The following is a 15,479-nucleotide window of genomic DNA, read 5'->3' on the forward strand; positions in this document are numbered from 1 at the left end:
CCTTTCCAGGCAGGTGCCAGAGCCAGGGACCCCAGCCCCAGGCACGCTCGAGGCCAGCTATGAAATACAAGAGGCTCGACAGCTTTGCAATGTTTACTCTTGAAAAAATAATTCGATTCAGAAAGCAGCAAGCCCTGGGGGCTGCCCACGCACCCAGCTCTACCACGGCCACCACACCAGAGCCTTGCTGGGCAAATGGGGAGGGACGGAGAACAGCACCCAGCAGGCCCATGGTGGTGTGTGGAGAGGGGGAGCTTGAAGCCGACTGGTCAAGTCCTGCTGTCGCTGAGATCAGGGAGCCACAGCCCCTCGGTCACTGCAGGGGGGGCAGCAGGGAACTCATTTAGCCATCCCCTAGCTGTAGGACCACTTTTCCCAGCCCCAGGAGGAAGCCAAGCATGAGCCCTGCCAAAGAAGGGGAAGGGGGTTCATTTAGTTTCAGGGAGAATGGAGACAGGGCCTTGTGAACAGAGGTGCCAAGGAAAGGGCATCAATGTGGAAGATTTTTCAAAACAGGGCATGGGGTATGAGCTGCTTCCCTCAGGAAGAAGCCAAGTCCCTTTCCCATCGCACTGGAAACACCTGCTTTACCCCAAGGGCCAGCACAGAGAGGGCTGCCCGAGCAGAGTCCCAGTGAAGGGCAGTGCTGGGGGTGGCAGAGGAGGGCAGGGTTGAGCCCAAGCCCGGTACTGCAGCCTCAAGGGTGCCACCCTGCACCTTCTTGTTCCCCTCCTGCATCCATCCCGCCCCTGCAGCTGGGACAGATGTGCAAAGGACCGTGAGGGTCAGAGTCCGTCCGGTCACACTAGAGCTGCACTGCGTCACACAGGGCTCATTTTGGCCAAAGAGGAGCAGACATCCCAGGTTCACAACTATTCATTCCTATGCTGGGCAAGGGAGGAAGGAGGGGAACAGAGGATGGAGTCAGGGGTACAAGAGCCAAACCTCCCACGACTGCCCCTGTACAGGCTGGGGGCTGCCAGCTCTCCACACTGCTTTCCTGCTATCCTCCCCTTCCCACAAGCAATAAATAAATAAGTTAGTGTATGTAGTGTAGACCTCGACGCTCAGTTCACAGTGAGAAAATGAAGGGGATAAGCCCCTGCAACCACAGGGAAAGGGGTGAGCAGCAAATACTCCTCCCAAGGGCAAGCCAGAGCGTAGCATCCCTGCCCGAGGCTGTAGGACCTGGGCAGAGAACAGATCTCTTGCTGCATGGAGACAGGGAGGTGTACTGAGCAAGGGGACCAGGACTATCCCCAGTGAGGGGGGAACAACATATTAGTACCAAGTAGCTGGGGTGAGAGTGGGCCCTGGGGTCCTTCCTAAGGCACAGGAGCGGGGACAGGGACCCCCTCCCTCTCCTCTGCATGAGGGGTTTACCACAGCAGGAGAGCCAGGCTGCTCACCCTGGCTCCCCTCACAGCTTCCCTGCTAGCAACGTACCACAGTAAGGGTGGGGAGTCAGAATAAATCCCCTCTGCCTTCAGCAAATGCTGGGGATACCTGGCCAGGGAAGAGGGAGAGACAGGGTACAGTACCACAGGCAAGGACCACGCCAGAGCACAGCACCTCTCCCTCCAGGACCCTGGTCCCTCCTGCCCCCACAGCCAGAGGGATGCCCGCTGGCTGCTCCCATCTCGCTCCGCAAGGCACTTTCACCCCCTCTCCCATGACTCGGGGGGCAGGGCTGCTCCCCACAGAGAAGGTGGGTGAGGACAGTCAGAGCCACAGCACCGAGCCTGCTCCACTTCCATCTACAGTTGCCTCCAGCTCTCAGAACTGCAGGGAAAGGAAAGGGGCACCTGACCGTTCTCGTGCTGGGTCTGGGGTGTCCCCTACGTGTCCACAGCAGGTTCAGCTCCTCTTCAGCATTCCCTTTTGCCTGTGACCTGGGCTGCACCAGTCACTGCAGCCCAAGAAGCGAAGCCAGTATGCGGAGAGATGTCCAACCCAGCATAGAGTCTTCAAGGTGCATCCACAGTGCAGGAGATAGAAGAGATGCTGGAAGATCCCTCCTTCACCACTGGGCACAGAGCCAGCCAGGCAAGAGTTAATAAATAACACCCAGCTGGTAGGCTGCAGCACTTGCACATGAACATGCTGCCTTCTCAGGACCTGGGGGCTAAAAAGGGAAGCAGAGGTGTTTCTTGAGGGCCCCTCTAGCCCCCCACTTGAGCATCTCCTTCCACCAGCCTTGCCCAGGCAGGGGGCAAAAGGAGCAGTGTTAGTAAAGAGTCTGTGTTAAAAAAAATAGTTTCTGCGGTGGTGGGTGGCATATCTACAGGAAAGGACCCTGTCCTGTTCGAGGGAGAGCACAACAGGGGGCTGGAGGGAGCCCGAGATCTCGTTTTGCAGGCTGAGAGTCCGTGTCCAGTCACCAGCCTCCAAGAGCCGCTGCCAACTCTGTCTCTGCACCGTGGGGGTCCCTGTCCTCCCCCGGTCCCCTTCGCTTCCCAGCTGCCAGTCTCACGTCTGCTCTGCTGCAGCAACCACTGGCACCGCCGCCGCCCCTTCCTCCTTGGCCGGGGGCTCCATGTAGATCGGTGTCACCGACGAGGGCTTCTTGGACCTGCAGGTGAGGAGGCTGGATGGGAGCGGGCAGGGGTGGTGGTCCCCCTTAGGACCCCAACTTCCAACAGCACTGTCTGGCCTTCCTGGCATGATCTCCTTCCCACTGCAGCATCCTGATCCCTGGGCATGTATCCTGTCCTCCCTTCCCACCACACTGATTAAGAAGAGGGGGTGGTATGCCCCAAGATTGGGCTGGGACAGAAGTGGATGATGCAGTGGGCCAGGCAGGCGACAGCGCCATGACGATCGGGGGTTTACCCAGGTTGCTGTGCTCCAGATACTCACGAGTAGGGGGAGGCAGGGACCCCCACCACGAGGAAGTGGTTCTTCTTGCGAAAGAGCCGCCACAGCCCCTTGTGGTTCCCGCGGACGTCCAGGTCCCAGATGTGGAGGCACTAGGATGGTGGGGAAGGAGGAAGTGGCATCAGGGCCTGGGGACAGGCACCAGGGCCTGGTGTCCTCTGGCAAGGGAGAAGCTACCACCCCTGCCCTCACTGAGACGCAGAAGAGAGGGCTGAACCCCTTGATGGGGTGGTGCAGGGCAGCACCCCTCCAGCCACCATCAGAGGAGAGGGGGAACCCGGTCCCACCCCTGCCTCAGGACAGGGAGTTTGCTCCAGGCAAGTGATGGAAACTACCAGAGAAGCTCAGGCCCTGAGCTCCCACACGGGGAGGTCATAAAACTTATCTTCTCCGCTGAGCTAAGCATCTGCCCTGGATGACGCGGTGCCTTCTGTAAACACCAAGAGTGCTAACAGCACCCAAGGACAGCAAGAATCCATTTACTGAGCTGTGTCCACGCCATGGACGAAGCCAAGAACAACAGGCCAGATGTTTTCTAGAGATGCTGAGATCAGTGCAGGGGTGAGGACGGGCCATGTCAGGGGCCTCACCTTGGCAAGCTGAGTCCAGGTGGTGAAATCTGCTTCCTGCTCCATCCTGATGAACATGACATAGACCCTGCCCTCAGTGTCTGGCACAAAGGAGTCCTCACAGGGGTTCTTGCTGTGGTCCAAGACCTCAGCCTCACTGCGAAAACAGACAGGGAGTGACAGGGGACCCCACATCCTCCCTCTTCCCACTGCAGAGTACTTCAGGCAGTCAAGCGGTGGCTCAGGTCACCAGGGTCACCTCCACCCTTTCTTCTGTCCTGGCCAGTTCACCCAGTGTGCTCTGTGGTCTCCCAACCTTCCTGCAGGCACTTACCCCAGGAGCCGATGAATTTCAGTCTCGTAGGCATCCTTCCTCAAGCTGTTGGAGGAAGAGAACACAGAGATCAGGGCAGAGTTGGACAGTTTGCTAAGTAGGAAACATCCCAAGATGATCCAAATTTAAAACTGCTCCAGTATAACACTAAAAGGCAAGTTGGAGCCAACGAATGAAGAGCGGGGACTGCCATGCATCCTGAAGGATGTGGCAGCAAAAATGTGACCCTTCAACATGTCCACCAGGAGCACAGGGGTAGCTGAACCCAACCTCACAAAAACCACTGCAAGCATTCCCCAGTGGAGGCCAGTGTGCTGGGGCTGGAGGTTAGGGCTGTTGTTCCAGAAGGGAGGGAGACGTCCCCAGCACAAGGGGACAAGGGTCATGTCAAGCAACTGATTCATCCAGATCTCATTACTAACAGCACTCACCTCTCCACATTTTTAAGCTGGACATTCGGAACTGTGTTGAACTTGTGCTTCTTGAAATAGGCTTCCTGGGAGGAAGAAAGAGGAGGGAAGGAAAACAGGGTTCAGTCAGGAGTCAGCAGTACTGGGAGATCACCTCAAGCATCCCCACTACCTGGAAAGGTGGCTGAGTCAGAGCTCAGCACCAGGACAGGGCTTGGGGGCTGCGGGAGGTCACTCACATGAAAGTAGCCGTTCATGTTGAGGCCCACGATGCCGAAGTGGTAGGAGCGTGAGATGTCAGGGATGATGCACTCCCGGCCCTTCCGCTGCTCAGGCATCCGCATCCACATGTCCCAGTCCCAGAGCTGGGGAGGGGAAACTGCCACTCACACTCAAGTTTGGGTACAGGATTTGGTAGTGTGGCCATCCTGGGACCTTCTGGTTGCCCACACCAGCTCTAGCCCCTTTGGCCCCAGCCTGCCTGGGCTGTTCCAGCCAGCTCTGTGGCTCATTATGTGACCCTCAAGATACTGTCTGTCCCAAATCTATTCTGCTTGGGCATCCTTCCCAGTAGAAGCTCAAGGGGAGCCAGGGCTCCTCCAAGAGCTGTACCCACAGGGAGTGGGTGATGATCAGGGACTGTTCATGGACACAGATGGGGGTGCAGAAGACACGGTCCCTTCAGGGTACTCACCTTCTCAGGGGTTGGCCACTTTGGCTCCAGCTCATCCTTGTACAGGCTCTTCCGGAGCACCCAGCCCAGGCCTGGCATGGTCTCCACACGGTACAGGAGCGAGGGGTCCTCAGCCGTGTGCTCATAGCCCTGCGATGTTACATGGAACATTCAGCACCTTGAATCCACCCCTACCCCACCAAAAAAAAAAGATATATATCCTGCTCCACCGAGGCTCTCAGCGTGGGGAGCCAGGGAAAGCCACCAGGAAACACATGGCAGGGACAGGACAGTGATTTGCGGGGGCACTTGTGAACAGTCCAGGGCTGGGGAGACAGACCCATTTAGAATGATAGTGGGGAACACCCTGCTTTAAAGACAGAACTTGGAGCCCAGCCTGACATGGGAACAACACATGACAGAGGTGTTCCTGCTCAACCATCCTCCCCTCACCCACCTGGTCATTCCAAGCCGAGATGCAGTACAGGCTCTCATCCTCCTCCAGAAGGTGTATTGACTGGCTCAGAAAGCTGAGGAAAGAGTTGCCCGGTCTCCGGTCAAACATCCTTACCCACATAAACTAAGGCAAATTCAACAAGGGATAAGTCAGCCCAAACGGCTGGGACTGTTTAACCCATCTCTTGGGATAAGATAGCTGATGCTGGTGTGAGATCAGGGGAGAAGCACGCAAACAAGCTAAGAGGAATTTCACCATGAGGAAGGGACAACATTGTCTGTTGCTCCATCAGAGTCTCTCCTCAAGAAGAAACAGAAGCCTTGTTAGACACTGTCCCTCTCCTCTTGTTATGGGGCATCCCCAACTGTGTGTGTACAGAACGGATCACTGTCCACAAGAAGCAAGCCAGAAAGAGATCTCAGACCCTGAAGTGACCCTGCACTGAGTGCCAGGACAGTTGACTCAAGACTCTCTGCAGGCAGAGCTGTTATGGCTGTTGCCTGGGGACTGCTCAGCCTCAAAGAGGTGAACTACACCATGACACGGATCTGGCCTCCCCTGAGCAGCCAGAGATCTTCTACACAACGCCCCACCCAAACAGGGACCCACAGTTTTACCTGAAAAAGTCAACGGAAATATCAAGGTCTTCCTCCAGAACCACGGCAAATTTAGCATCCTGTAGAGCAAGGAGAATGTCAGAAGGATGGAGAGGAACAGGACAAAGCAGAGACACCAAGCAGCATCCCCTGCCTGTGCTGTTCCCTGCCGCAGAGGATTGATTCCAGCTCCTGTGAGATGGGGGTCACAGATGCCACTCTCCCAGGGGAACCCTGCGCTGCCTTTCTTGCTCCCATGGGTGAGCAGCTAGGCAGGGCGCAGGCAGGGGTCTCACTCACCGGGAACAGGTTGAAGGTTGCAGTCAGACTGGCTTTGTAGTGCTACAAGAAAAGACAGATCATTGCCTGTGTTAGCATCAGCCTGGCACAGATGCAGGGCTAAGCCTGCCTCCCTCAGATGCTATTCCAGGACCCAGGAAATAACTCTCCCAGGATTTGGGAAAGGTGCCTCACCTGGGAAACTCTGGCATTTTTAATGCTGATGGGGGTGTGCTGGATTCCTGAGAGGCCAAACAGCTCTACAACATCCATTGGCTCCTGCAATAGAAAGGTACAAAGCTCATCAATTGTGTGAGTCTGGATACGTTCTCCCCACCCTCTGCCAGTGTCAGCTCCCTGGGACAATGAGAATAGGCCTGTGGGATCCTCTGCATGTGGCTGTCCTCTTGGGATCAAGTGAGGCTCTAAATGATGCTGTACTGTAGACCCTGTGGCAAGGAACTCACCAAACCCTCTTGGCCCTTAAGTATTGCCATAAGTTTCCATTAGCCCTACTAGTTTGCAGAGCCAAAGTTGTATCCAAGAATATCAGAGACACCCCAAATTCCCAGTCCCCCACTGACAGTGCAGAAAGAAAACATGCATAGCCAGGAACACCTACTAGTTGCTTAATGTCAAGTCCACAATCAACTTCATTTTCTCTCACAGTTGCCAAGAAAGGGACCTCTCTGACCAAGCATATTCGCACTGGAGTCAGAAGTAATCCATATTTGGGCTGACATACCTGTGACCCAAAAAGGCCCCAAGGCCTTCTCCATCCCCTTTACTGTCCATCCCACCTAGCCACAAAAGAGGGAAGGAGCTCCCATTGAACCAACCATTCCCCCTTTTCCTGGTATCCACCATGGCAGCACAAACATCCAGGCTGCCCCCTTGTAGCTGAGGGATGCTGCTCCAGTTGCCATGGCAATGGATGCTGCTATCTTTAACCACTCTGACGTGATGCAGTAAGAGCCTGCATAAACAAACCAGCTCCCCCAGCCCCACAACCTGGCCGTGGTGGGAGAGGCCAGCAAGGGAACAAGTCTGGTCCCTTCCCTGTCTCCATCACAAAGCAACCAGAGAATACTCCATGGGCTGCTGCAGAGGTGAGGGCTAGAAAGCTTCTGAGACCTACTAAGCTCCCACATGCCTGTCCCAGAGCACATCCTGCTGCCAGAGAGCCAGGGCTTGCAGTGGAATTCTTCAGGGCTTTATAAAGTTAAGCTGATGGGAAAGTCTTTGCCCTCTAAAGGGCCAGTTCTTCTCTACCTGGCCTCAGCTTTTATGAGACTTGTGAAAACAGACCATTTTGGGTCTCTTCACCTCTTACTGAGAGTAGAGCTGGACAGGCATGACTGGACTGGCTTGTTCTGCTTCATGTGAGGGAGCTAGACAAGCAGTGTTACATCCAGACCCTGCTCAAAGGGCTGCTGATACTCACCAAGTAAAAAAAGGGGATGGGGAGAGCCCAGCATGACCACCCCATTCTTGCACACTAGCCCCTTTCTGACATGGGGATGTTAACCCTGGGCTTTGGGAAAGGCCAAGGCAGCTTGATCCACACCCACGGCTTGGCTAAGCTGACTGACCTTGTGTAGGAGCAGGTGAGGAACAGTGTGACCCACTGCAGGAGGAAGAGTGAAGGGGCACATAGCCTGCCACCCACCAAGGACTGGGACAGCACCACATACTCTCAGCTGGGGGACAAAGGACCTGCTACAGGGACCTCTGGGAGCGCTCTCACCTCATAGTACCCATCAATGAAGACTGTGATCATCTGCGGATTGACACCCTGGGCCGACAGCAAGGAGCGCAGCATCCTGGGGAGAGATCGGAGGGCCTGAGCGCAGCACAGCCCCAGTGGGCCCAGGCCATTCAGCAGAGGGGTATGGATCCCTCGGGCGGGGGAAAGTGTGCACGGTTAGGGAATAGGACCTACTACCCCTATGCTCTTCCCTTTCTCATGGCTGAGGACCATGGGAACTATCCGAGCAGGTCTGCCCACATTGCTGGTACAAGCCCAGGAGGAGGCTGAATCCTTCCAGCGGGATGAAGGGGAGGGCCTGGGCCATGTCTGGTCTTGTGGTACAGAGCAGAGAAGCCATGTCCCCTGGAAGAGCTTACCTGTACAGGTAGTTGGGGCGGTTCCCTGCAATAACAGCTACAGGCACATCAAAGACTTTATTGTCTTTGAGCTGGAAGAGAACAATGTGTGTGAGTGGGGCCGGGGGAGGCCATGCCGACCTAAATGATTCTATGTCACTGAAAGCAGCTGTTAAAACAGCAGAAGTGCGTAGTCCTACCCCTTGGCTCAGGACTACACTGACCAACCAGGACTCCACTTAGCACTGCTGGAGACCCTGCCAGCTTCCCTTCTTCACCCCACCTCTGACCCAGCTCCCAAATCCCACCCTGCATCCACCTGGAGACTTTTGTCCAAACCCTTCAGCAGTGTGCCAAGGACAACCCAAAGGCCATGATCAAACATACAGGCTCTGCTGCTCACACTGATGTCCCTAGAGCCATGGTAACCTGGCAGCTCAGGGTAGACACAGGACAAGGGAACTCCCCTTCCCCCATGTGCCCTGACCACATTACCTTTGCTGGGGTTAAGAGCTTGCCCAGGGGCAGTTTTCACCACTCGGTGCTTAAGGACAGGGCTCTGCATCTGAGCTGCAAACACACCTGGTCCAGCCCAGCCCTCCCTCCTGGAGCCTTCCCTGAATGCCCTGCCTCTGCACTCACGGGATCAGGGTTGAACTCAATAGGTGTGGGGTCTTTGCAGCTGCACACGCTGCCGTAACCTTCTACTTTGCTGCAGAACCTCTTCCGGCGGCGGTTCAGCTCTGTGTCAGGCCAATGGCACTCAGCATCTGGAGGCACCAAGGAGGAAAAACAGACTGCTCATCCTCACGGCCTCACCTTGTGTTCTCCAGGCTGCGCTGCCACATGCACAGCTCTCCCTGGGCTCAACCATCACCAAGTCAGTCTTTTTTACTACGGACAAGCAACACTTCTGGATGCCAGATATAACCACAGGAGCCATTCAGACGCCATCCCCACCCTATGGTCTCTCTGAGCAGCAATGGGCCATGTTCAAAGCCAACAGTCAGAAAAGACTGGACCAGGCCTGATCTGGAGAGATGACAAATGGCCAGACCATGTCCCCACTCCCCCATCCTCACCTTTCTCAACAATCATGCCTGGAATTGCCATGGAAGAAGGAAGATGGGAAGCTGGCCCCATTTTAAAAGTTACCATCTCTGTTTCAAACAGCCTTAAATCCACGCTGGGATCTTGCTAACAGACCCACAGTTTTGACTCAAAACCACCAAGAGCAGCAGGCAGACTTCTCCCAGAGATACTTGGCACTGCAGAGCAAATCTTACTTCCTACCTTCCATGGATGTCAGATGAACTTCTGTCTTCAGCAGTACGGGGTCACCCCATGTCGAGAGGGCAGGCGACTTGGCATGCTTCTCCCCATATACTTCCCCTGGAGCAGGGACACAGGGTCAGGACTGTCTGGAAGGGCCCATCCCCACTGTGTTAAGGCAAGACCAGGGGCTGTAACTCAGGGTGGCAGCTTGGCACATTTTCCCATTGGCCTCTGGTGAGCTCCTGAAGGGACATGCTCTGCCTCCATCCCCTCCCTCATGCCCAGGAAGGGAGCTGCTGCTCATTATGACTTGTTCCCTGCTCATACACAGCACATTGGGGATGGCCTGGGTTTGTCTTCACCTGGCTTCTAGCAAAAAAAAAGGAGCCATGAATCCTCTCCCAGCCTGTGCGAGACTCACCTCCCTTCTTCCCAACAAATGCCCACATGTCTCTCCAGCTCAGGAATGGTGCAACTTGGCTCCCCAGGCTTTTCAGGACGTTCTTGGCTGTGTCCTTGAGGTGAAAGGAGCCTTCATCCTGGAACAAAACACAACCCTACAGTTGAGGTCTGGCTCCTGATGCAGACAAGGAAAGTCTCCCTTCAATACTAATGAGGTACACGGCCCACTCCTACCCTTGAACCAGTTGAGCCAGAAACCCTCAAGAGAAGGTTCCTAAGGTCTCTGTGCCACTAAACCTGCCAGTAGCTTCATCGTGACCCACAGGGAGGTCAGACGAGTCACAGACTCTCATTTCCTCGAGACGAAATTGTTCGTAAATGGGGCCATGTGTTCAGCAACATTTCACACAGCTAAACGTGAAACCTTGAAGAAGCTCAGTGTTGCTTGCACAGCAGCCCAGAGCCAGCACAGTCCACAGTGCACCCTGTAAAGCCTGCAACTGGGACCCAGAAGGGTCCCACCACATCCTTATATTTCCTCATGTCCCTTCTGCACCTAACCTCTTGTCTGTTGCTGCAGGCTCTGATACACATGCTTTTTGCTCTCCTGCCTTGCTGGGCACACAGCAGTATCTGTAGTAACAAGGCAAAGTGAGAGGACACAGGAGGTGATCCAGCCAGGGAGGCATAGCCCAGTGGGGATATGACATTTAGCCCTGGGAATGCCCAATGACATTCAGTAGGCAACTGCCCAGATGAGCTTTAGGGCATCCTGACTCAAGGTGACTTTTTCTTTTGACACTAAGGTCACATACCTTAATGGTGAAGATCAGGATCCGGCCCCGGGCAACCATGTTGAGGAAAAGTACCATGGCTTCATCTTCATGGGGAGAATAGGTGTCAAAGACCCTCTTGGCCATCACATGACCCTGTTGGTATTCGAGCATCAGATGCATCTTAAATGCTATATGGCCAGGACATGCAGAATTATGGAAATCTGTCCTGGAAGCCTCAATCCCCAAGCAACACAATGAGTTATTCTTCTGGTATGCCAGGGAGTTAGTCCCCAGGCAAGCTCAGCCCTTGGGCCTTCACACACACACGACATGAAGTGCACTCACATCCATGGGACAGCATTACCCAACCTCACAACTCCTCTCCTGCCTGCTCCCCAAGAACAGGTAGGTGAGAACAAGAGAAATGCTGCAGGGACTCTCTCGGTGACCATGTCGTGCTCTAGAAACTACAGACAAACAAGCATTTGGGGACCTCCCTCCTAGCTGCCCTTTGCGTCATGCACCCAGCAGTTAAAGAGCAAGGACAAACACTGCCCAGTAAGAAAGACAAATGCAGACACACGGGGATGCTTTACCGTAGCCTGATTTAAGACGATGACGTGGATACCCCTTCCCTGCTCCCGAGCCTCATCTTCCAGGACCTGTAAGTGGAGAAGTGATGAGAACCATACGCCAAAACCTTATTCCCTGCCCATTCAGCACAGCAGAGCCCCCAAACAAGAGGCAAGTCTCTCTCCTGTGACATTCTGGCCTTGCTCGTGGCAGTGATGGATGCCAGAGTAGAAGACAACACAGAACAACACCTCCAGAGTCCTGTAGGCAGAAGGGGGGATCCGCTCCTGACCTTCTTGCCCATCACCAAAGTGCGCTCACCACCTGCTGCTCGAGGCTTCACCCATTCAGCTCCATCCATCCTCTGCTCACAGGGACAGCCAGCACCCATCACTTACCGTCGTCCCATCCACAGCCACGTAGACCTTCGACCGGCTGGAGTACACCTCGACATCCAAGACCTTCTTGTTGCTAACAGGATGCCTAGGGACCTCCACATTCAGCATCTCATCATCTACAGGGGAGAAATGCCCAGTCTCAAACAAGGCACCTCTGGCTTGTCCCTGCCCAGTGCTAGCCCAGCCAAGCCTCCAGAAGGTCCTGCCCACTGGGTATCCCAGCCCAACAAGCCACAGGTCAGAATCTACAGGGATGGCAGGTAAGGGATATCCCAAATGGCAACAGGTCAGGCCCCAGGTGTCCCCACACAGACCTCTGCAGCCAGGTGTGCTGAAGCCTTGAGTAGACAGACCAGGAACAGCCTTTTCTATTAATTTTTGTTAAACTCACATGCACAGAAATGTCTTTCATGCTATAGCACAAATTTGCCCTGACTTAAAGAAATTACTTCTCTCCCTCCAGTTTCATGGCTTTCAAAGAAAAGCAACATGCTGCCCCTCACCGTAGTCCTGTGCAGACTCCTCCTCCTCCTCATAAGCAGCTCTTCTGGTGTCCAAGATCAGCTTGATGTTCACAATTACAGTCACAAGTAGGAAGAGGACAGCACCTGTCTGCAATGCAGGATTCTTTGCATTAGCAACTTGTAAGTAACAACCCCAAGATCTGCCCACCTCCTTGGCAGAGGCTGCAGGGCACCCAAGGAGATCTTGCAAGGGATCATAAGCATCTGTCATTTCCCCTGTTCTCTTCTGGGGAAAGGCAAATAGAAAGAAACAGGTGACCGAGTTTTAGGGTAAAATGCTTTCATCAGCTGGAGAGCACTGACTCCTTGATACATGAGCAACCAAGAGAGAGGAGGGGAGAGGTTGGTGGAGGCTGCTCATAGCTTGGTTTCTTGGGTGATTTTGAGACTCTTCCCTTGCCCCTCAACCCCAAAACAGCTTGCTTCCCAAAAATCTGCCTTTTTCAGCTCTAGGACCCTTGATTCTTTAAGGTCTGGTATGGGGTTGAGATCAGACACAGGCCTGCCCTTGGTTAGAGGCACTAAAAGGATCCCTGCCCTACCTGGCCAGCTACTGCCTCAAGCTACGTGTCGCTGCTATCTCTGCCAAGCAGCCAAAGGGGTTCAAGAAGTAACAGAGGAAGCGGAGGATGGAAAACCAGCAATAAGCAACATGATGATATAAATGTCATTATGGCATTTTGGCTTGTTGATCTGCTGTTGACTCAGGAGTATGAGCACTTTTTGGGATCTGTGCACAAAGAGCTTTTAATTAGGCAAGAACAGAGCCTTGGGCTCACAGCGAGGAGGCAGGCCACCTTATCAACTTGCCCAGACCTTCCACCCTGGGCAGTACTGGAGACATGGGGGAGCAGCCCTGGTGACCAGGGCAAACAAAGCAGCACTAAGCAAGACCAGCAGCTGGGTCTAGCAAGGCTGGCTCCATCAGTGCTGCTGATAGAGGCTCAGCTGCTGTAGACCTGGCTACTCTGTATCTGCAGCTCCAGCTTACATATTTTAAGCCCAGTTTTCACCTGTGTTTTAAACCACAGCAGTGTCATGAAGGAGAGAGATAACAGCAGACAGGCTCTAGCCCATTTACCGCAGCGCAATAAGCAACACACACCTGAATGACCAGGTCTGTTCCCAAGCCCTGAGCACCCCTGGGGACGCAGGACCAACCAGCCTCCTTCCCCAGGGAGCCCTCACAAGCCTTTGTCCTCCCAGGCACAGGCAAAACCCTCCCCTGATCCCTCACACAGCAAACAATTGCCAGATTTCATGAGCTCTGCTCATCTCAGGAATGGCTCCTTTTCTGCAGCTTGCTGCCAAAGGCCCAAACCCTTCCTGACCTTACTCCCTCAGTCATCACCCAGGACACTGGCTCCGCTGAGGATTAGCTGTTTTACAGCACCAGTGACCAGGCCTGTGACTCTCCCAGACGCCAGCTGCCTCTGAGGCAGAAGATCCCGTTACCCAGCCCTATTTTTTCTGTCCACCTGTTGTGCCTTATACCAGGCTTGGTTTGCAAACCAAACAGGGTGAAGATGGTTTCCCACCACAGGCTGAGCCCTGCTGCACTGTGCATGGATCCAGAATCAGGAAGGGAGGAATTGGTCGGGTTTCTGGCTGAAAGCCTCCCAAGAACACCTGGATAATTGTATCTCCCACCACAGCCACCCAACAGGTCCATCTGCAGCTGAAAGTAGCTGCTAGATGTGGCAGAGTCTTCTCTGCATGAGCACAAAGCCATGGGAGGTAGCTTTTTGGGGGACAAGTTTGCTTCCCCTGCATGTTATGACACTCAGACTGCCAGCAGACCCACTTCCATCCATGCAGCTGCTCCGTAAACACGTAAATCCTGTAGATTATCCTTCCTAATCCACCGCAGGCCTGCTGGTGACTCACCTGGCACAGCTTCCGCAGTGCACGCTGGTTCATCAGCTTGTACTTCCAGGCAAGGTACCAGCTCCGCTTCTTGTGGGGCTTGATGGCGGGGTTGGGTTTCCACTCGTCCATAGTCATGGGGGCAGCCGTGTGGGGTGGGGGTCAGGACGTGTGCTGCTCCACTCGTGCTTCCATCGGGGCTCCCTGCCAGGATGGGACAGGCACAGGGTGAAGGAGGCGAGAGCCTTCCAACCCTCTCCCCAGCAACAAGCCTGGCACATGCAGCGGCCGTGAACGGCACCACAAGCAAAAGCCCCATGAAACCTCCCCACCCGCCAGCACCCTCAGTCCTGCACGGAGCAACCCGGGGGGGCCAGGCTTCACTGGAGGACTGTAAGCAGGGTGGTGGGAAGCCCTTTTAAACCCATGGGCCAGTGAGGACTTCTGCTCCAAACCCACCCCCTCAGCGAGGCCACTGCTGTGCAGTGGGCCTGCTCCCATGCTATGCAAAAGTGGCCAAGAGGCACAAACTGGCAATAAACCCAGGACCAGCTGGCATTATGGAGGTGGCATCATTGGCCATGTCTGCCTGCGGGGGGGTCCCTGGAGGGGAGAGGCACCACCCCCCCTAGCTGAGATGCAGCTGGCCTAGACACGGGGACCAGAGCTGGGCCATAGTCCTGCTGGAGACCCCAGCACCCCAGGGGCACTGGGGCTGCGCGCAGGCTCCCCACGCAACCTGCGGGGTCTGGGGTGGGATGTGGAGACCCGGTTGGGGCACAGGCCCCCCCCCCCCCCCAGCAGGGCCAGGCAGGGTGGGGAGCACCGGTTACGGGGTGGGGGAGCCCCCAGCAGCCACCCAGGGGAAGAGAGGAGGCCGGGGGGGGCCCAGAGCCCTGAGGGGAATGGCAAGGGGATGCCGGCGACGTCGGAGAGAGATCGACAGGTATCACGGAGGGACCCGGACACCCGCGGGGTGGGGGTGGGGGCAGAGCTACAGGGAGGGGCCGTGAAGGGGACCCAGGTGCTCCGGAGTTGGGGGAGGGGGGGGGGGGAAGGAGAGCCAAAAATCCAAGGAAGGAGGAGGCAAGCGGCGGGGCGCAGGCACTGGGGGACGGCGGGCAAGCCGCGGGGCCGGGAGGTGCGGCCCGGGGGGGGGGTGGGTCCCGGCCACGCTACTCACGGTCTGCGCGGGGAGACCGAGGCTGGGGGTGGGGATCGGGATCGGGCCCTTCTCGGCGCCGCCGCCGCCGCCGCCCCGCGACCCCTGAGCGCCACCGGGGCCGCGCCGCTTCCGGCGCCGCAGAGAGGCCGCGGGGGCGGAGCCACCACAAAGCCCCGCCCCCCTGCCCCGCCCCGCGCCG

General features: G+C 55.7%; 1 protein-coding gene across 1 annotated transcript; it reads right to left on the reverse strand.

Moving 5' to 3' along the window:
- Positions 1 to 75: 75 nt before the first annotated feature.
- POMGNT1 (protein O-linked mannose N-acetylglucosaminyltransferase 1 (beta 1,2-)) lies at positions 76 to 15,454 on the reverse strand. The gene is made up of 22 exons (XM_033000685.2): positions 15,299 to 15,454; positions 14,137 to 14,319; positions 12,229 to 12,337; positions 11,726 to 11,841; positions 11,351 to 11,416; positions 10,794 to 10,907; positions 9,998 to 10,115; positions 9,595 to 9,693; positions 8,944 to 9,071; positions 8,323 to 8,393; positions 7,943 to 8,018; positions 6,391 to 6,474; positions 6,217 to 6,258; positions 5,938 to 5,996; positions 5,321 to 5,393; positions 4,885 to 5,013; positions 4,430 to 4,555; positions 4,212 to 4,276; positions 3,781 to 3,825; positions 3,468 to 3,603; positions 2,860 to 2,969; positions 76 to 2,572 (listed from the first exon to the last, which is right to left on the reverse strand). Exons 2-22 carry the CDS (start codon positions 14,251 to 14,253, stop codon positions 2,470 to 2,472), a joined length of 1,986 nt encoding a protein of 661 aa, XP_032856576.1. The 5' UTR covers positions 14,254 to 14,319; positions 15,299 to 15,454; the 3' UTR covers positions 76 to 2,469.
- Positions 15,455 to 15,479: the final 25 nt, after the last annotated feature.

This window comes from Tyto alba, unplaced genomic scaffold (assembly GCF_018691265.1).
Source record: "Tyto alba isolate M040663 unplaced genomic scaffold, T.alba_DEE_v4.0 Super-Scaffold_1000006, whole genome shotgun sequence".
NCBI classification, from domain to species: domain Eukaryota; kingdom Metazoa; phylum Chordata; class Aves; order Strigiformes; family Tytonidae; genus Tyto; species Tyto alba.